Here is a 22,404-nt window from a genome sequence, read left to right as displayed (position 1 = left end):
GTTTTAACCATCCACTTGCTTCAATGTCGTGCTGTGTGGTAGCACTAGCAACTCCTACCACTCCAGTTGACCTCCCTTCTGAAACATATCACAGACAAATTCCATCTCTTGCTCTTGTTATTTATGTTAAAGGGTGGTTCCCCACCAAGTCTCTTGACTATAAATACACCTAGACGGAGGGCCTTGTCATGGTGAAATGAGAAGAGGATATGAGCATTGTTTAGCTGACAGTTGTGTTAAGATAGTATAACCTTATCTGGCAGACATTCCTGGTGTTATATGACGTCTGTGCTGGCTTATCTACTGAGATCTGTTTCCTCCTTGTGTCTTTTTAAATGCTTGGATTTTGTCCTGGTCTGAGACAGGGATCCATAGCTGGAGGGGATGCTTAGCAGATATATGTTTTCTGGTTGCCATGTTTGTACATTTCATATTAGCTTTACCATATCAAATGTCTGAGTTTCTGTCCTCACATAGTGCAGTCATATTAGCTAGCTTGAAGAAATGCTTTTCTTCCCATCATCTATAGATGTTGGGCTTGTGTCTGCTCGGTCTATGTTTTTGTCAGTACACACGTGCACGTACACATACACGCACACACACACACACACACACACACACACACACACACACACACACACACACACACACACACACACACACACACACACACACACACACACACACACACACACACACACACACACACACACACACACACACACGGTTAAAGACCAGACAGATCATGTGACCATATGTGACCAACCTCTGGAGTCAGTCAACACTATAGGCTGCAGCTGTCCCCAGAGCAGAGCCCATCCCAGATCCCAGTGGGGTTGTTTTCCCCTGTAGCCCCCCACAGCCAGCCAGCTCCGGTTTCCCTGGCCCTGGCACACTGAACTGCTGACACGAAGGGATTGCTGTGCCGCTGGGACAATCTGTCCCGTGCCAAGCCAGCTGCCCGCCTCACCTCACCCCCCAATGTTCCTCACCCCCCTGTCTAAATCCTGGTTTTGTGTTAGCGGCGTAATGCAACAATGATATCCTTAGGACAATGCAAGCGGCCTGATCCCCCTGGCAGCCTTCAGCAGTGGGCTTTGGGTCCCTGGCCAGGGTCTGGTCTCACTGGGACCACCTGTGTGGCTCACCTGGGGGTCCAGCTGGCAGAATGGAGGCTATTACTCCATGTCTATGCAGGCACAGTGGTTACTAACCTTAGCTCTGAGCGCAGGGCAGTTTATAACAGGCCATGAAACGCACAGCACACTCAGTGTTAAGCTCACAACAACAGCTGCTCTCCCCAGAGGAGTCACACTTTCTCTAAATGAAGACCCCAGGCCTGTTCTTATTTGGAGCTCTGGGGATAAAATAAAATAGCCCAACAACATCATCTCCAGTACCCCAGATCTGAAGACAATTCCTTTTGTTATTCCATCACTTTGTTTGACTCCTCAGGGAATTTAAACCGTGTCACCAGCAGCCAGCCAGTCAGGCAATTTACATGTCGCTGAAAAAGAGTGGCCCCCTGCCCTTTTCTCAAATCTGCAGCAGGAGAAAGCTCATGCAACTCTGACTGAGTCCTGTCAAAGTTTTTGGCCCCTTCCTCCTCCTCCTCCTATCTTGATAGTCCTGCCCCTCACCTTCCTAATATGGGGGCATCCCTTTGCCCTCGTCCAATCAGTGCTCTCGTTGCGTCCCACCTAGAGATTTCCCCACTGAGGTTTCAGTGAAGGGACAGGCTGACTGGTAACAGGGTGATCAGGAGTTAGTGAGTGAGAGTTTGACAGAGAACAGTGTGTGATTTCAGCTCATCAGCCTGGTGAATCTCTCCCCTCTACCCAGGGAGGAAGCACACTGAGACAGTGGTATCAACCAGGTAGGATGAGTCTCAATCTCGCTACAGTGGAATTGTCTGACATCTGACTCCTTATGACTTCTTAGATCTGAGAATTTGTGGACAGTTCATGTGGAAGAGGTGGATTGTTGCAGTGGGTAGGTGCCTGTGGTGCATGTATCTCAGGTTAGGATAGTGGCAGGGCTTTTTTAACCTCTGTGTTATGGCTGTTCAAATGTTTGTACATAGTGCAGAATGGAATCAAGATCACTGGTGGTTATATACCTAAGTATTGTTCATGTCATATCTTTTCATCTAGTTATCTGCATCGTTGTTTGAGAATGTTCTTTCCCCCCTTATTTTATAGAAAAGTTTGTCCAACTGTGCTAAGGGTTGTGCAGGATAGACCGCAGTCTGGAGACTGCACACCCTTAGGTATTGAGAACATAGCTATTGTTTGTTGGATAAGTGCACAGGCCATTTAGAAGGACAAATGCCACTTGTATTGTTGATAACATAGGGCTATGTCACCACACAATACGCTCAGCATGGTTGCTGCTGCCTGCTGCTGTTCCCGCGTGCATACTGATAGGTAGCAGCAGCGCAATTGTTTCAAACACTTCGTCTTACTTTTACACAAGGGCAACAGCTGCTACCTGCCGGTCACAGGATCTGAGTGTTGCTCCCCAGCCCAACGGCTTGGGATGCCACGGCAAGGTGGGTAGAATGGCAAACCCACTATTGAGGGCAAGACCCACCCAGGGTTAAGGCTAGGTTGGAATGACGATAACAGACATATAAGTATTGTGTAAAAGTATAAGCTGGCCTCACAAGTGGCGCAGAGGTCTAAGGCACTGCATCGCAGTGCTGAAGACGTCATTACAGACCCGGGTTTGATCCTGGGCTGTGTCGCAGCCGGCCGCAACCGGGAGACCCGGAGACAATTGGCCCAGCGTCGTCTGGGTTAGGGGAGGGTTTGGCCGGCTGGGATGTTATTGTCCCATCGCGCTCTAGCGACTCCTTGTGGCGGGCCGGGCACAGTGCATGCTGACTCCGGCCGCCAGCTGTACGGCATTTCCTCCGACACATTGGTGCAGCTGGCTTACGGATTAAGCGAGCACTGTGTCAAGAAGCAGTGCGGCTTGGTGGGGTCGTGTTCCCAAAGCCCTCTCCTCCCTTTGATGGCATGTGCTGAATGTCTGTGTGTGTGATCCCCCTGCCATTCCTCTGAGGGGGGGGGGGGTCAAATGTGTTAATGGGACACCAGCACCATCCATGGGGGTGGGAGGTACAGTCTGCTCTGGAGTTAACGTCACTGCACGGACCTGTTATGAATGTTGTCGATATACTATGGTTAGATGTTTATACTACTGCATAGCGGAGGCTAATGCAGGCAGCTAACCCTCCCAAAATCACGTCTGAAATAGTTTGATAGTTTGTGGACAGTTCATGTGGAAGAGGTGGATTGTTGCGGTGGGTAGGTGCCTGTGGTGCATGTATCTCAGGTTAGGATAGTGGCAGGGCTTTTGGGACTGTATGGGACCCTCTACAATGCTGTGGATTCAGCCAAGCCAGAGGGTTATAGATAAATCATAAGATTTTAATGGAAATATGAACGTTTATGGGAGTTCTTATTTACTGGGAAAGTGTAGGTATAAGTGAAGGTATAAGTGTAGGTATAATATCACAGGAATCCTATCCTGTTTGCGCTGTAGGAGAGAGTTAGTATGAACTAATGTGTGTAGGACAGTTTCCTAGCGACAGGTTTCTTGAGCAGTGGGCGGGTCGGTAGTAGATGAGGAAGTAGTAGGGTCAAGAGGCGGTTGGGCGATTTGGAGGAAGCTGGGGAAACTCACAAGGAAACACAGTTTGACACAGGGAAACTGCTATCAAAATACACAGATAAAAGCTAGATTTAAGATGTATGCCAGTGCTTTGAATACATTATTCATCACCCAACAGTGCTATATTTGACATTATAAACTGGGTGGTTCGAGCCGTAAATGCTGATTGGCTGACAGCCGTGGTATATCAAAGCGTATACCACGGCTGTGACGAAACATTTATTTTTACTGTAAACTCTAATTACGTTGGTAACCAGTTTACAATAGCAAAAATGCACCTCAGAGGTTTGCGTTGTGCCTAAAAAACAGCCCTTAGCCGTGTTATATTGGCCATATGCCACACCCCCTTGGCCCTTATTGCTTAATTATCATGGGAGAAGGAAGGTTGTTTGTGTCTTGCCCTCCTTGTTGAGTATTTATCTCACAAAATATCCCAGTTTCCTGTTTACAAAGATATATTTCCTGTCCGCTCCAGGGTGTGGCTGATTTTTCCATCTGAGCTTTCAAAGGACAATAAGATCCTCTCTATGTCTGAACTTCAGTTCCCATGGTTCTCTTTCAAAGACATCTCTGGCTAAGACAATCACATTTTCAGTTCCCTGCTACAAGTTAGTTTATTCAGGTTGTGCTTTACCTGACTACAGACTCTGCTAATACTCTAATGTCTGACTGATGTTCAGGGTGCACATGATGCTTTAAGAATCCACACTGGGTACTACTATGCCATACCTCTCACCAGAGTCATAGGACTGATTACCTCTATGTTTAGACCAGACATGTATGTTTGTATGCATGTATTCACAAGTCACACTGACACTGAAACCGTATTTTGTCCTCATACTGATTTATTAACAGTCCAAGGCAACTGCTAGTGAAGAATAGAATATACCACGATAAGTGACAGATGTCTCCTGTTTCATAAAGTTCCGTTTTTAAATAGGATATTGTATCTGAGATATATGTACAGCGGTAAGAGAAAGTATGTGAACCCTTTGGAATGATCTGGATTTCTGCATAAATTGGTCATCAAATTAGATCTGATCTTCGTCTAAGTCACAACAACAGACAAACAACAGACACACAAATTATTGTATTTTTCTTGTCTATATTGAATACATCGTTTAAACATTCACAGTGTAGGTTGGAAAAAGAACCCCTAGGCTAATGACTGCCCTATAAAAAACACTTACAATATGTGAGCTTGCTATTCACAAGAAGCATTGCCTGATGTGAACTATGCCTCGAACGAAAGAGATCTCAGAAGACCTAAGATTAAGAATTGTTGCCTTGCGTAAAGCTGGAAAGGGTTACAAAAGTATCTCTAAAAGCCTTGATGTTCATCAGTCCACGGTAAGATAAATTGTTCAGCACTGTTGCTATTCTCCCTAGGTGTGGCCATCCTGCACAGTGCAAAATGCTAAATGAGGTTAATTAAGAAGAATCCTAGTGTCAGTTAAAGACTTACAGAAAATCTCTGGAACATGCTAACATCTCTGTTGATGTGTCTACGATATGTAAAACACTAAACGAGAATGGTGTTCATGGGAGGACACCACTGAAGAAGCCACTGCTGTCCAAAAAAAAAAACATTGCTGCACGTCTGATGTTTGCAAAAGCGCACCTGGATGTTCCACAGCGCTACTGGCAAAATATTCTGTGGACAGATGAAACTACAGTTGAGTTGTTTGGAAGAAACACACAACACTATGTGGAGAAAAAAAGGCACAGCACACCAACATCAAAACCTCATTTAAACTGTAAAGTATGGTGGAGGGAGCATCATGGTTTGGAGCTGTTTTGCTCCCCCAGGGCCTGGACAGCTTGCTATCATTGACGTAAAAAATTATTTCCAAGTGTATCAAGACATTTAGCAGGAGAATGTAAGGCTATCTGTCCACCAATTGAAGCTCAACAGAAGTTGGGTGATGCAACTGGACAACGACCCAAAACACAGAAGTAAATCAACAACAGAATGGCTTCAACAGAAGAAAATACGACTTCAGTAATTCCTCCTGACCGTTGTGCAGCTCTGATCCGCAACTACAGGAAAATGTTTGGTTGAGGTTATTGCTGTCTTTTGTTTGTGTTACCTGTTTACTGATGCTGTTCCTGACTCGTTCCATGTCCGTTATTTATTCAATGTTTCACTCCCCGTACCTGCTTCGTCTCTCCAGCATCATCTCACGTGACAGACATGAAAACGTATAATTGTTTGTGTGTTATTAGTTTAAGCGGACTGTGTTTGTCTATTGCTGTGACTTAAATGAAGATCAGATCACATTTTATGACCAATTTATATATAAGTCCAGGTAATTCCAAAGGGTTCACATACTTTTTCTTGCCACTGTGTGTACCTTATGGTATTACAGTAGCACAGTGTAGTCCAAATGAACAGTTTAAAGCAGGAGTAGGTAATAATTTTGTCTCGAGGGCAACATTTCAAAATTCAGCGGAGGGCCGCACAGATTTATTTCTTCACCGATGTGTTCGTCAAAGCAATTTGCGGGCCAGAAAAAGCGCAGTTATTTGAAAACGCATAGTTTCCTTATAATTTCTACATATTTTCTGTTTCGTTTTTTAACCAAGAATAATCTGTATGGTCTAAAGTCTCAAACATTTCTGGGAATGCCAGCTATGCAGAGTAGGGCTTCCCCTTCATTGGCCTGATAAACAGGGAATTGACAACATCCAGAAGTTAACGTCGTGGAGTTTAACGTGGGTTTGTTTTGGACACAGTTGGGGGAATACATTTTTTTTTGAATTTTTTTCATCACCACAACTCAAGTTGGCATAGGTCCCCTCTAGTGGAAGTAGTCCATCTTCATGGGAAAGTAGAGATCAATAACTGACGAAAACAGATGGGGGCATTTGGGAACACTTAAATCTATGTGTAGCAATTTTAGGAGGTCTCTTCATGAATCATACAGTGCCCCGGCATTGAACTGTTTGAATAAAATGTTCCTCCAAATCCAATAGCTTTAGACTAACTTTATCCCTGGTTGTACACACACTAACCACTTTTTCTGTAAATCGTGATGCTATTTGGTTGATACATTTGCACGTCAACTTATTACAGGAATAGTATTGATTAATAGCGTACACAAAGGGTCCTTCCTCTTCATCCTGGGTCTCATGACATTCATTGAAATAGCACCAATCAGGTTAGCTTTCTCCACACAGAAGGTCTGTAGCTGCTCTGTGTGTGTCTTAATACTACATACTATGGCTGTACATATGGGGTAACTGGTGGTAGACTGTCAATGTGATGGTTACTGTAGATGACTCTCCAATGTTTTCAGTCCAAGTGAAATTGATTTTCTTCACACTTTAGAGGACTCTCTTTTAGTTGCCTAGTTGCTAACCCAATTACTGTAACTTTCGAAATGATGGAGAAAAACAAACACAATTGATCCTCTGCAGAATTATATTAGTATTTGGACATGGTGTCTAGATGACTAGCCAAATCAGTGTCCAAAGTAACTGACCTGGAAGCCCCTAGGACTCAACTACTGCAAAATATACACAGAGCAAACGAGACACACAGCGCTTCCTATCAGAGCTATGTTTACTATATGTGGGGATATATAATATTCATTAGGTGAATATATTAGGCCCATTTCCTACTACATAGTACACGCACACTGTGTATTTGTTGGAACTCTGTGAGTGAAACAGTCTGGTCTCCACTGCTGAAAGCATCTCCCTGAGACCTCTCTAGATCTGCGCGTTCCCTTTGCTTGTAGTCCTTGAGCAATATTCTTCTTCAGAGAGACAATTCCAGTATCAAACACTATGATGGAAAAGGGTAGGTCTATGCTAAGAACTCAGTTGTGCAGGTATATTTTAAAGGGTATATTTATGAAAGCAATGCAGAGTACCATACTAAGGGCACAATACCAATATGGCAGAAACCTGACTTCATAACCACTCCACAGTAGAAACATATTTAAATTATAATTCGATTAGATGTTGCTCAATTGGAGATTAGATAGCTCATATCGCTTTCATTCCTCTGGCGTTGTTGTTGCACAATCCGCCGAAAACAAGGCCACACATCACAAGATCCCAGTCTTAACCCGTTCTTAACTAGTGTCCTGACTGATACCCTGCTGAGACTGGGATCAGGCTGCTTGATGTTGGGAGAATGCTAGTGAACTGTCCTGTCCTTTCCCATATCCTAGAAGCAAATAGCGTACCCCCAAGTCAAGGTCTGTTACTTCATTATCAAATCGGGGAGCCCCCCTCAATGCAACAAAAGTCAAACTTTGGGGCTGGGGGGGTCTCTAAATAATGCTACTTTAGCCATTCTCCTATTTGTTTAAAAATGAAATGTGTAGCCTACTGCTACAGTGGTAAATATTCAAGTGATAGCTTAATCCCGAATTAAACAAACACCCCCACCTCTGTGTCATGGTTTTAACAAATTATAATAATGTGGCTGCATTTGTCATCCCGGGACAGTCTTGTATTCAGCCCCGACTTTTCTTTCTACAAAAAAAAAGGTAATTTTGTCAGCAAAAGGCATCAATGAGTTCAGGCTACAAGAGTGTAAACCTAATGACAATCGCTGCATGTCATTACACTTGTTGGTGTTTTGTAACAGATGTCTCTTTCCATATGTCAAATGGGTGCACGGTGCAACTGTTTGGATGCTGAAATCATCTTAGAGTGGACGAACATGCGCAGGTAGCCTACTTTTTAAGTGATTTGTTTGACAATCAGGTGAAAACATCATGACTGGTTGTGTTCCTGTGTTCATGGCACATTAAGAGGTCATACATTTTTACCCGCTAAATGACATCTTTATGATTAGGCCCATCAAAAAAAATGTCAAGCTTGTGCACATAGAGACTAGGGGGTCCCATGAAAAAAATATATAGAGACTTCCCCCCCCGAATGTCACGGTATAATTTGAACTCTGTTTAACCTGGGTATTATGGACACAAGCTCAAAGGTTTGTTTAATTTAGCTATTTCAAGAAGTTAGTCATTTAGCTATTTCTTGATGCTGGTATTAACGTTATATAGATCATAAAAGATCAGATGCGTAACACCCTTATTATTGAAATGTCCAGTACTCATGAAGCATACTATCCAAGGCGGGTGTTGCTGCTTTCACAACGTTTAGCCATCTTGTACAAGAGCACTCTGAATGTCTAATTTGTTCTTGTGACCGGCTGAGACACCCGACACTCTGACACCACACATAGAGGCGTGAGAAATATGCCGACACTGAATACTGGATCCCCCTTGACAAACACGCACACACGCATAAACACACACGCCAAAGCTGATCAAAAAGCCATCACATGAAACCAAAAGGGTGGGACGTGCATGACATTGCTGGGGACCAAACCGTATAGTGGGAAAAATGTCAAGTGCCTCCTACCTATAAGTAGAAGGGTATTGAGGGGCTAGGGTGGTGCAGGGATATGCAAAACCGTGGAAATAATTCCAAGAGTGCCATAGCAATGCAACGCAGTCTGAGAGGCCGGTCACTAAACCAAATGGTTGGAAATCATCGAGCATGCCGCAAGCTAAAACATATCTAATAGAGAACGTATCATCTTGAATCCATGTGGGGTATCCATGTATCCATGACATTATGTCATGCCAATGTAGAAGTGGGTTCAAAGCAGACAAAGTAAAGCCACTGATGTCTACAAAGTGATGTAGTCTGGTTGAGATCTCTGATCTGTCCCCTGTCAGTGCCTCACATGCCAACATTGACCCAATCTCCTTCTGTCTGCAGACTCTGACAGAGAATTGGAAGAAAGTCATGTATTTACGCAGGCCAGAGAACCAGCCGTGAGTAGCCACTATCTGGCTTTCACTTGTTCCGGAGATGCTATGTACCATATATGAAGTGTTGTCCTGCAGTGCTGCTTACTGACCTGTTGAACTTGGTATCTCCTCTACTGAGCCAGGTGAAGGACAAAAGGTGGTCTCCCCCTTCGGACAGGCCTCCCACCGCCCCCCACGCCAACCCTCACCACAGTGCCTCCCCAGAGGACCAGGAGAGCCCAGAGAGAGTGGTGAGTGGAAACTGTTTGGATACCCTAACACACTCAAGCCAGGGAAGGATAGGAAATGGTGAACTTTAATGTCCCTGAGGGGAAATCTGTCTCAGACACACAGTTCTGATGTATACACAAAATAGTCACTGTACATTACACACTCAACATAATAGATGCATTGGATGTTACCCCTGTCATGCACATTGTACACTTCACATATAGCCACATACATAATACATATTGCACATTTCCCTTACATTCTGTCAGTGGCATACTAATCCGGCTCACTTTATGATAGACATGGGAATGGAGGAGAGCTTAGACCTGTTCAGCTTACATGTAGGACCCTATAGCGTCTGAGGGGAGGAGCTGACACTCGGAATTAAGTACATGGGAGGGGTCTAAATGTAAATTAGGAATGCAAACAATACACTGTGTGTTTATGGACATGCACTCGCTGGCGTATAATATTTTCACATCACTCGTATATCCTTTTTTTTTTTAATTTGAAAGGTTGAAGCATTTCAGAATTGACAACGGTATTATGCATTATAATAATGTTTATGACATATCCTCTAGTCCCCAACACCTGGTGTGCTAACACAAGATGTCAATTGTTGTTGCCACTGTGCCCTGCCACCTACTGTGTGGAAACAGTGGGATCTCTGCAGAGCTGGGCCAAATGAATGGTTGTTTAGGTTGAGAGAAGCGACCGGGAGAGAGAATGACTCAGCAGGTTTTGACTGTGTCATTGTACTTCAGTCAGTGAGGTTGGGGTCAGCGCTGCAGCTAACACAAAGCTTATAGAGTATGTCCAAGCCCATGTGATCAGAGAAATAATGTCTCTAATCTCAGAATGAGTGTGGCTATAATGAAGGTATTCAGTCAATCCCCAATATGTATTTTCTCTCCATATCCCATAGTATTCATAGGCTAATTTAATTGGTACACACACACACACACACACACACACACACACACACACACACACATCAAGCTCATTGGGGTTCAATCCCCTATGCTTAAGGTAATTTACCTGCCAAATACTTTAATCCAAAGGACTTACAGTTAACACACTATACCCTATATTGTGTTTATTTTATTTATTTTACCTTTATTTAACTAGGCAAGTAAGAACAATAAGAACACATTTTTATTTTCAATGACGGCCTAGGAACAGTGGGTTAACTGCCTGTTCAGGGGCAAAACGACATATTTGTACCTTGTCAGCTCGGGGGTTTGAACTTGCAACCTTGCGGTTACTAGTCCAACGATCTAACCACTAGGCTACCCTGCAGTGTGTGGCCCATGCTGGATTTGAACCCATGACGGAACTATTATCATTACTATCACGGTCCAATCAACTGAGCCATCAACACAGATACAATGCTTCCTTCCTTTTAGGTTCAGAAAGAGAAACTGCATGCAGAGCTGAAGCAGGTGCTGAGTCTGAAGAGAAGCCACATGAAAGAGACGTCTCATTTGGCCCAAACAGAGATGGATTCTTCAGCAGACACCCAAGCAGTGGTATAGAGCCAAGAAACAACTAGTACACATGAAACAGTAACCACGTTGTTTGGTGATATCGCTGTCGATATTTACACATGCCTAGAAAACACTCAGAATCGCGTGCCATTCTACAGTTTACGTTTGAAGACAAGAGAATTGTGAGGAAACCCTCTCCTCTGGTGTGTCTTTACAGGAGGAAACTGCATCTGAGGTGGTGGAGGTTGTGCTGGAGACAGAGGCTGAGGCTGGAGCCAGCGGCTACAGTGTCACAGGTGGAGGGGAGCGAGGCCTCTTCATTAAGGACGTCCTTAAAGACTCCACTGCAGCAAAGCATCTTAGCCTCCAGCAAGGTAACTGGACGGGGAGATTAGAGTTGCATGAATATAAATCTATGAGACACAGCTGAGGTAAATTAGTTGTGGACTAGTTTAATAGAAAGAAATAGAAATGAGAAGGTCAAACAGTGAGCTATTAAAACATATAATTAATTCCATACTAGAAAGAACTGAAAATGATGAAACCATCTTGTTTCTCCCCATCAGCATCCCTTTCGTGTGTCACTTCCATTAAGTGTATTGTGTAATTTATTGTAAGTAATGTCATTGATCAATCACCTTGTTTTGACGTGCAAACGGTACATTATCTTGTGCAAATTAAACGGAAACATCCAAAAATGCCATGCCCTTTCATATCCTCCCTTTGATTGTCAAAAGCAAACCACAACTATGAGACTTCAATATTTACCCCAGTTCCCTTTATCTCATATTCACTTTTGTCTGGTTGATTGGTGTCCTTGCAGGAGATCAGTTGCTCAGTGCAAGAGTCTACTTTGACAATGTGAAGTATGAGGATGCCCTGAAGATCTTGCAGTGTGCAGAGCCTTATAAAGTCTCCTTTTTCCTGAAGAGGACCATCACCGGCGCTGATGTCACCTTGCACCCTGGCACCAGCAGCTTGGAACTGAAAGGACCCAAAACCAAGATGCAGAAAATGGTACGGCTATGATCGTATTTGTAATTGCCATTTTGACAACTGGGTATTCCAGATTCATCAGCTTCATGTCCCCCTAACTGATACTTGCATCTCTGTTGCAGAGTGTCAAGAGCATCAAACCTTTCAAAGCGAAGAAAAAGAAGGGAGGACGTTTTGGATTGAAAAGGCTGAAGGAAAACAAGAAAGGGAGCACTGGAGCAGAGTTAGAGATGGAGGGATCCCCTTCCAAGGTGGAGCTCAACCCCATTGACGTGGAGTTTGCCTTCCCCAAGTTCAAGCTGGGGAAGGATGGGAAGGCAGAGGGAGCTGAGCAGCATGGAGGAGTGGTCGCCACTGGCAGGAAGCAGAGGACGATAAGGTGTCCCAGGATGAAAGCAAATGGTGCTGAGGCGGCTACAGGAGAAGTTGACATGACGCGACCAGAGGGACAGGCTGACGTCTCCCTGCCAGATGTGCCTGGAGCTAAGGTCAAAGTCAAAGGAAAGGGACACAGGTTCGGAATTCATTTCCCTAAAACAAAAAAGACTAAATCGGACACTGCCTTGTCTGGAGGGTCCCTGGACCTGAAACCTCCTGGTGTCAAATTCACACCACCCTCAGTGGAATTCAGTTTGCCATCTGGAAACAAGGACGTTGACCTACAGAAACGAGAAGTGAAAGTCAAGGAGGGGTCAAAATTGATGCACAGAGAGGTAGAGCTTTCATTAGGACTCCCCTCAGCCTGTCACTCTGATGAAATTGATGGTGAGATAAAAGCTAAAGGTTTAGCTGAAGGAGTTGAAGGGTCAACAGCCCTATCTGGCATTAAAATGCCAGTTATTGACATCTCTGCACCCAACATAGATCTGCAGCTGGACACCCGGCATACAGTGCCAGACGAGATAGAGGGACCCTTTTTTAAAGGGCCAAATATATCCATGCCCAAAACTGACATCTCATTACCAAAGATTGGATCATCTAACATGGATATTGAAGGTCCAGAAAAGGGTGGAAAAATTTGCCTGCCAATTGTTGACATTTCACTGCCAAAGATGACACCAGCAGAAGCAAACGTTGATGTGGAAGGACACATTGGAAAAGGAGGCAAGTTCAAAACGCCAACTTTCGATGTTTCACTTCCAAAATTCAAGTCTCCAGAGGAGCATACGAATATAGAGGGGCCTGAAGTCAAAGGGGAGTTCAACATGCCAAAAGTTAACCTCTTACGCCCAAAAGGTAAAGCAGAGGGAGAGGTGGACATTGAAGGATACTTAGGAAAAGGAGGTCAATTTCAGATGCCCACATTTGACATTTCTCTACCAAAAATGAAGTCATCAGAGAGAGAAAGGAATGTAGAAGGACCTGAAGTGAAGGGTGGCAAAATGAAAATGCCCTCTATTGACATATCTCTCCCTGAAGGAAAAACAGAGGGGAATATTAACATTGAGGGACATTCTGGAAAAGGAGGCAAGTTCAAAATGCCCTCATGTGACATTTCTCCTCCTAAAATGAAGGGTGATGCCAGTTTAGAGGGACCTGAATTGAAAGGGGGAAAGTTTGAAATGCCCACACTTGATATTTCCCTTGCCAAAGGAAAAACAGAGGGTGGAGTCAACATTGATGCAAATGTAGGAAAAGAAGGAAAGTTCTCTCTTCCAAAAATAAAGTTACCAAAGGGTGACATGAAAATAGAAGGATCTGATGTGAAAGGCATCACATGTCATATGCCCACTATAGATTGTTCACTTCCAACAGGAAAAACAGAAGGTGACATGAGCGTTGAAGGAGATGCATCTAAAGGTGGAAAGTCTCACATGCCTTCATTTGATATTTCTGCTCCAAGAGTAAAGTTACCAGAGGGTAAAGCCAAAGTAGAAGGACCTGAAATTAAAGGTGGAAAGGTTGAGATGCCAAAAATGGATGTTTCCCTTCCAAAAGGCAAAACAGCGGGAGAAGTTAACATTGAAGGCCATGTCAGTAAAGGGGGCAAGTTTAAGATGCCCACATTCGGCATTTCTTTTCCGAAATTGAAGTCACCAGAGGGTAAGGTCAACACAGAGGGACCTGAAGTCAAAGGAGGGAAGTTTAAAATGCCTACAATTGGCATTTCACTACCAAAAGGAAAATCGGAAGGTGACATCAATGTTGAAGGAGATTCTGAAGCAGGAGGCAAATTTCATATGCCCACATGTGACATTTCTCTTCCAAAAATGAAGTCACCAGATGCAGATATCAGTTTAGAAGGACCAGAAGTCAAAGGAGGGAAGTGTCACATACCAACAATTGACCTTTCCCTTCCCAAGGGAAAGGGAGCAATTGACACTGAAGGACATTCTGGAAAAGGAGGCAAGTTCCAAATGCCAGCATTCGATATATCACTTCCAAAAATGAAGACACCAGATGGTGAAGTCAGCCTAGAAGTCCCTGAAGTCAAAGGGGGGAACATTAATATGCCAACGATGAACATTTCTCTTCCAAAAGGAAAAATGGAAGGTGAAGCTAAGGGACATGCAAGCAAAGGGGGAAAACTTCACATGCCCTCAGTTGACATTTCCCTTCCAAAAATGAAGTTGCCTGAAGGCGAAGTCAATGTAGAAGGACCCAAAGCCAGAGGGGGAAAGATTGAAATGCCATCGATTGATATTTCACTTCCTAAAGGAAAGATGGAGGGGGAAATTGACATTGAAGGACATTCTGGAAAAGGAGGAAGATTTCAAATGCCTACATTTGATGTTTCCCTTCCAAAAATGAAGTCACTAGAACCAGATGTCAGTTTAGCAGGACCGGACGCCAAAGGAGGGAAGTTTCATATGCCAACAATGGACTTTTCCCTTCCCAAGGAAAAGGGTGAGATTGACACTCAAGGACATTCTGGAAAAGGAGGCAAGTTCCAAATGCCAGCATTGGATATATCACATCCAAAAATGAAGACACCAGAAGGAGAAGTCAGCCTAGAAGGCCCTGAAGTGAAAGGTGGAAAGTTTAAAATGCCAATGATTGATATTTCACTTCCAAAAGGAAAAACAGAAGGGGGAATAGACATTGAAGGACATTTGGGGGGAAAAGGAAACTTTCACATGCCCACATGCAACATGTCCTTGCCAAAAAGGAAGTCAAATGATGGTGACATGAAATTAGAGGGGCCAGAAGTGAAAGGCAGTAAAATACATATGCCTAAAATTGACAATTCTCTTCCAAAGGGGAAGGCAGAACGTGATATTCAGGTTGACGGGCATGGTGGTAAAGGCGGAGAGTTCCACATGCCCTCAATTGACATTTCTCTTCCAAAAATAAAGTTGGCTGAGGGTGAAGTCAAAGTAGAAGGCCTTGAAGCCAAAGATGGAAAGTTTGAAATTCCAACAATTGATATTTCACTTCAAAAAGGAAAAGCAGAGGGAGAAATTGACATGGAAGGACATTCTGGAAAAGGAGGAAAGTTTCATATGCCAAAGTTTGATGTATCGCTCCCAAAAATGAAGCTCCCAGAGGGTGACATCAAACTAGAGGGACCGGAAGGGAAAGGCAACAAAATACAGTTACCTAACATTGACATTTCTCTTCCTGAAGGGAAAACTGAAGGAGATATTGAGGTTGAGGGGCATGGTGGCAAAGGGGGCAAGTTTCACATGCCCTTAATTGACATTTCCCTTCCAAAAATGAAGTTGCCTGAAGGTGAAGTCAAAGTAGAAGGCCCCGAAGCCAAAGGTGGAAACATTGAAATGCCATCGACTGATATTTCACTTCCCAAAGGAAAGATGGAGTCGGAAATTGACATTGAAGTTCATTCTGGAAAAGGAGGAAGATTTCATATGCCTACATTTGACGTTTCCCTTCCAAAAATGAAGTCACTAGAACCAGATGTCAGTTTAGAAGGACCGGACGTCAAAGGAGGGAAGTTTGAAATGCCAAAGATTGATATTTTACTCCCAAAAGGAAAAACAGAGGGAGAAACTGACATTGAAGAACATTCTGGAAACGGAGATAAGTTTCATATGACCTCATTTGATGTGTCACTACCAAAGATGAAGCACCCAGTGGGTGATGTCAAAGAAGGCCTTGAAGTCAAAGGGGGGAAGTTTAAAATGCCCAAAATTGAAGCAGAGGGTAGGAGTGGAGTCAAGTTACCAACTGTTAAACTGCCAACAGTAGACGTATCTGCACCAAAGGTTGACTTCGACTCTGGGCTGTCAAAATCTGATGGAGATAATAGGGAAGAGCTACAAAAAGCAGAGGGTGAAAGGCCATCCTCTGGGTCAAGTTTTGACATGCCAGATATCTCTCTCAAAATGCCAAGATTTTCTCTCCCTAAATTTGGTGGAAAGTCTAGTGGAGATGTAAACCTAGAAGGATATGGCACAGAGGACGATATTGATATTAGCCCCCAGCGAGCGGATGGTGAGGGCAGACCAGCATCAGCAGAAATACGCGGAGAGGGAAAAATAGAAGGTAAACTAAAGAAGCCCAAAATGAAAATGCCAATGTTTGGAATGTCTAAGAAAGATGTATCAATAGCCAGCCCTGATGTGGAAATCAAGACAGAAAAAGAGAAAGTGGACATTCCAAAGCCAATTATCAGTGTAGAACATCCAGAGGACAAAGCAAATAGAAAATATAGACTAAAATTCCCAAAGTTTAAGAAGTCGTCTCCTAAAGGTAAACTACCAGAGGGAGAAATAGATGTCTCAATGGATAGTGGAATGGAAGGGAAAGGTGGCATTCATGCACCCGATGATACAATCAAAATGCCAAAGTTCTCCATGCCAGAGTTTGGCTCACAGGAGATAGACTTTGACAGTAGTGGACCCAGTGCTGAACTAGATGTCACAGGAAAGGTAAAAATACCATCAGTGGAGATATCCCTGCCAGCTGCCAAGAAATCTGAGCAAGAAGTGTTACTCCCAAAGGCTGAGGTGGATGTGTCTGAGGCTGACATCAGAGGTTATGAAGGAAACCTGAAAATCCCTAAAATGCCAACTATTGATGTATCAGCACCCAAAATTGACCTTGATGTAACTCTGCCTAAAATCAAGCATGAAACAAAAATTGAGGGGGAGGGAGGCAAATTTAAGATGCCAAACATCAAAATGCCTGATATAGATTTATCACTTCCTAAAGAAAAAACTGGGAACATTGATGCATCCAAGGTTGAAATTGAGGGAAGGGGTGGAAAATTCAAGATGCCTGTCATTAAAATGCCAAAGGTTGACATATCACTTCCAATAGGAAGACATAGAGCAATGGATGTATCCACAGTGGAAATTGAAGGAGAAGGTGTAAAATTCAAGATGCCACATATGGAAATGCCAAATGTTGATATATCACTTACCAAAGGAACAAGTGGAGGGATTGAAGGGCCAGAGATGGAAATTGAAGGAGGGGGCGGAAATTTCAAAATGCCACATATGAAAATGCCTGTGGTAGACTTATCACTTCCAAAGGGAAAGTATGGAGACATAAGTGCACCAGAAATGGAAATGGAAGGAGAAGGAGGAACATTCAAGATGCCACATATAAAAATGACAAATATTGATTTATCACTTCCCAAGGGAAAAAGTGGAGAGATTGAAGGACCAGAGGTGGAAATTGAAGGAGAGGGTGGAAAATTCAAGACGCCACATATGAAAATGCCAAATATTGATGTATCAATTCCAAAAGGAAAAAGTGGAGATGTTAATGTACCTGCATTCGAAATTGAGGGAGATGGAGGAAAATCCAAGATGCCACATGTGAAAATGCCAAATATTGCCATATCACTTCCCAAAGGAAAAAGTGGAGAGATTGAAGGACCAGACATGGTAATTCAGGGAGATGGAGGAAAATTGAAGATGCCACATATGAAAATACCAAAGGTAGACTTATCACTTCCGAAGGGAAAAAGTGGAGAGATTGAAGGACCAGAGGTGGAAATTGAAGGAGAGGGTGGAAAATTCAAGATGCCACATATGAAAATGCCAAATATTGATGTATCAATTCCAAAAGGAAAAAGTGGAGAGATTGAAGGACCAGAGGTGGAAATTGAAGGAGAGGGTGGAAAATTCAAGATGCCACATATGAAAATGCCAAATATTCATATATCCCTTCCAAAAGGAAAAAGTGGAGACATCAGTACACCAGAAATGGAAATGGAAGGAGGGGGAAAATGTAAGATGCCACATATGAAAATGCCAAATTTTGATATATCACTTCCAAAAGGAAAAAGTGGAGATGTTAATGTACCTGCATTCGAAATTGAGGGAGATGGAGGAAAATCCAAGATGCCACATATGAAAATGCCAAATATTGCCATATCACTTCCCAAAGGAAAAGGTGGAGAAACTGAAGAACCAGTGATGGAAATTGAAGGAGGGGGCAGAAAATTGAAGATGCCACATATGAAAATGCCAAATGTTGATATATCACATCCAAGAGGAAAAACTGGAGAGATTGAAGCACCAGAGATGGAAATTCAGTCAGAGGGAGGAAAGTTCAAAATGCCAAAGGTAGATATATCACTTCCGAAAGGAAAGTACGGAGAAATTAGAGCACCAGAAATGGAAGTCAAAGGAGGAAATTTCAAGATGCCACATATGAAAATGCCAAATATTGCCATATCACTTCCAAAAGGAAAAAGTGGAGATGTTAATGCACCTGAATTGGAAATGGATGGTGAGGGTGGAAGATATAAGATGCCAGAAATCAAACTGTCAAATATAGATATTACAATGCCAAAGGGAGATTCTGGTGACATTGATGCTGAAATGAAACAGCCCAACGCTGAGGCAGAAGGAAAGATAGAAATGCCTTTGATTGGTTTACCAAAGTTTACAACTCCGGACCTTGATTTAGACATGAATGTTGAAAAACCCAACCATGGAGCTGAGGTTCATGGGAAAAGTTCAGACAAAACTGGTTCACATTGTGAGGGAGACCATAAGACGAAAATCAAAATGCCAACAATAGACATAGAGTGCCCAAAAGGAGATCTGGAGCTGGATATAGGTTTCCATAAAGCTGAGGGAAAGAAGGACAGAAAAATAATAGAGTTGCCTGACTTAGACCTTAAAACTTCTGGTACCAAAGGTAAGGGGCCAAAAGTCAAAAGCACCAAATTCAAAATTGGATTGCCAAAAATGAAGAACACTGGAGATCAAGCATTAGATGCAACCACAAAGAAGACTGGGAAAGAGAATGAAGGGGCCAGTGGTAGATTTATGATTAAGAAGACAAAGCTTGGCAAAGGTGCAGATGTGTCGGCAGATGCGAAGGCAGGTGGTTCTGTGTTGCCAAACATCTCCCTCCCAGATGTGGGCTTCTCAGTATCCAAAGGAGCCAGCCAAGAGAATGAAGGTCATGGTCCAGAGATGAGTGCTAAATTGCCAAAATTCAAACTCCCTAATGTGGAGATCTCAGGTCCTTCAATGACTGGCCAAGGAGGAGCACAAATCAACAGCGGACAACAAGAAAACAAAGATGGTATCAAGTTTCAAATGCCAAAGGTTACTTTACAGTCTGTGGGACTGAAGAGCAAACAAGGCTCTGCCGAGCCCACTGGCACAGATGCCGGCACAGAGAATGGATTCACATTACCTAATCTTGGAATCAAAGTCCCCAAAATACCAGATATAGACTTTGATATTGGAGAACCTCAAGAAGAGGACCAAGTACAAGTACAAGGACCAAGTACAAGACAAAAAATCAAAATACCCAAGTTTGGGGTGGCTTTACCTGCTATGTCTTCACCTGAAGCTAGAGTACATTTGAAGGACCCAGAGGTTGAGTATGAAGGACCTAAAATGCCCAAAGTTAAAAAAGCTGTATTTGTTTTGGTGAATCCCCAAACAGACCACTCCACTATGTCCACTATGTGTGAAGCAAGTGTCGAGTCTGGAGAGGCTAAAATCAGAATGCCAAAGATCAAAATGAAGCCATCATTTGGAAAGTCAGGACCCAAGGAAAAGAGTGTTGCTTTGAGCATTGAAGGAGACGTGGATAGAGACGACAAGTCAAAGGGAGCAAAGCAAAAGATTCCCAAAGTCACCTTCTCTCCAGGCAAAACAGGTTCATTTGATGTAACCCTAAAAGGTGAGGGGTCTAGTTCCAGCCTCAATGGTGAGAAGGTTTCAACATACCAGAACGGATCCAAGGAGGATAAAGCTAAGTTTGTGAAGCTCAAGCTTCCAAAGATAGAGTTCTCCTCACCATATTCAAAAATAGGCAGAGGAGAAGAGGACCTTGAAATGAGTGCTAAGCTTGTCAAGGAGTCCTCAGGAACTGACGGAGAAACCAAGAGGAAGAAAGTGAAATCAGGCAAAATGTCCTTCCCGGGATTTAAGAAGAAGACATCAAAAGGAGAGGAGGAAACTCAAGACAGTGTGGTGTCCTCATCGGCCAGGACAGAAATGCTAGATCAGGATAGTTCAGAATCAACAACACCCATGGTCTCCATTGGCTTTGTTCCAGGGAAGTCTAGGGGGCAGGCAGAGGCTGAGAGCAGCAAGAAGGAGCTGGAAGGAAAGCAGTCGACCTGGTTCAATTCTCCCAAATTCAACCTGAAACCCAACTCAACAGGAATCCTCCTCATTACACCAGAAGGTTCTCCCCAGGGTAGCAGATCCTCGCTCCAATGCCAGGGTGTAGATGAAACTGCAGGTACCTTCCGGCTCCAGATGCCAAGCACGGGGTTCTCCACGCAGGAGGTGTCTGAGGAGAATGTTACCACAACAAAGGAGGGAACCGTAACTGTGGTGACAAAGACGACAAAAAATATGGTAACAGAGTCCAGAACTGGTCAAACCCACACATCGCTATCCCATTGTAATCACTGAAGTCCGAAGAGATGTGAGAGTAATATATTTTCCCTCTGTCTTGATGTGACAACGTTTTTTTTGTAAATGTTCCTCCATGTTTTCTTTCTATTTTAGTCTTTATCAACTTTGATCATTTGAGTGGTTTAAATCTGAATGTCAATTCGTTATGTATTGTTGTTGATATCTTTTTTTTATGCAAAAATACCACACATTTTAATTTCCCAAAGGAAATGTCTATTTTCAATGCCTTCCCATTTGATATACCAACATTTACTTTGGCATGATTGTAGAATTAGACTGACAAAGAACACAAACCAATTTACCAAAAGCAATTTGTATGTAAATACATTGACATGTTGCCTGCTTACTTAATGAAATATGTAATTATTTTCATATTACCGATGATTGGAATAGTATTAAGGATAGTAGTGATTTGTGTTAATGTAACTGAGGCTTGAGGATGGTGTGAGATTTGTGGTTTAATCATTTACTTACTTCAGCTTGTTTTTTCTTTTTCATATATGAAGATTTTTTTGTAATTATACCATACATTGAAATGTAAGTTTTAAAGGCTTCTACAATGCAATCCATTTCAACACTCTCTATGAGAATCAAGCTAAGTAGACAAAACCTAAAATAATAGGAAACTATCATCTGATATTAAGCCATGGTTTAAAGAAACAGATTGAAATATTTCAAAATGAATGCAAATCCTCTTGGACAAAACAATGTCTCAATGTCTCCATTTTCCTTTTCTTTTTTGGTGAGTTAGAAAGTAGGAATTCAATGTGTGTGCTCTACTGCATGGGAAGAGTCCCAGCAATCATCTGTCAAACAAGTTTACAACGTTTTCCTTAACCAGATTTAACGCCTGTTGGAGCTGAAAATTTGAAATAACCATCTAGAATGGTGCATGACAAGGAGAGAACATGTACATGACCAGATAACACAGTTTAACAGTGTTTATACGTATAGAGAGATTTTTTTTACAAATACCTTTGTGCTTGTGTTTTCAGTGCTTATGGCTTCACAATAAGCAGTTTTCAAAGCAAAGTGTTATCAAAGTGGCATTATCAATAATGTTGTTAAGAGATCATATTATTAATAAACCTAATATTCCTAAAAATAAAAAAAGTTGTATCGTCTTCCAAATGATTCTCTTTCTAGGCGAACAGCACCCTCTCCTGTCAAATACAGCAGACATTTCAAACATACTTCCTCGTCTTATCACAACATAGTCGTGGGCCTTTTATCAATTCCAATTGTCCTGCATCCTCTCTCTCCTGTCCCCGCCTCGCCTCCTTTTGAAAAAGGTCAAAGTTATTTGAGGAGAGTCGGCGAGGAGAGTAAACATGGATGGAAATGTGCTTGTGTGAAATTAGATGGTCTTTCTCCACCAGCCTGGTTTCAGACTAGACGTAACATAGTAGACGTAAATCCGGG

General features: G+C 42.9%; 1 protein-coding gene across 2 annotated transcripts; it reads left to right on the top strand.

Annotated features, from left to right (window-relative positions):
* Positions 1-1,725: 1,725 nt before the first annotated feature.
* LOC110503595 (periaxin) lies at positions 1,726-22,095 on the top strand. 2 transcript variants are annotated; one of them, XM_021582007.2, is made up of 7 exons: positions 1,726-1,876; positions 9,430-9,485; positions 9,605-9,712; positions 11,099-11,221; positions 11,397-11,553; positions 12,003-12,196; positions 12,298-22,095. In XM_021582007.2, exons 4-7 carry the CDS (start codon positions 11,159-11,161, stop codon positions 20,977-20,979), a joined length of 9,096 nt encoding a protein of 3,031 aa, XP_021437682.2. In that variant the 5' UTR covers positions 1,726-1,876; positions 9,430-9,485; positions 9,605-9,712; positions 11,099-11,158; the 3' UTR covers positions 20,980-22,095. The 2 variants fall into 2 exon arrangements, with proteins under 2 accessions (XP_021437682.2, XP_036817941.1); XM_036962046.1 differs by lacking the exon at positions 12,298-22,095 and having other exon boundaries at positions 12,003-12,223.
* Positions 22,096-22,404: the final 309 nt, after the last annotated feature.

Source organism: Oncorhynchus mykiss, chromosome 24 (assembly GCF_013265735.2).
Source record: "Oncorhynchus mykiss isolate Arlee chromosome 24, USDA_OmykA_1.1, whole genome shotgun sequence".
In the NCBI taxonomy this organism is placed as follows: Eukaryota; Metazoa; Chordata; class Actinopteri; order Salmoniformes; family Salmonidae; genus Oncorhynchus; species Oncorhynchus mykiss.
This window is presented reverse-complemented; position numbering and strand designations above follow the sequence as displayed.

Coding starts and splice junctions, on each gene's coding strand:
- LOC110503595 (XM_021582007.2), top strand. CDS start 11,159: ATGAAAGAGACGTCTCATTTGGCCCAAACAGAGATGGATTCTTCAGCA. Junction 11,554..12,002: donor GCATCTTAGCCTCCAGCAAG/GTAACTGGACGG, acceptor GTGTCCTTGCAG/GAGATCAGTTGCTCAGTGCA. Junction 12,197..12,297: donor AAACCAAGATGCAGAAAATG/GTACGGCTATGA, acceptor TCTCTGTTGCAG/AGTGTCAAGAGCATCAAACC.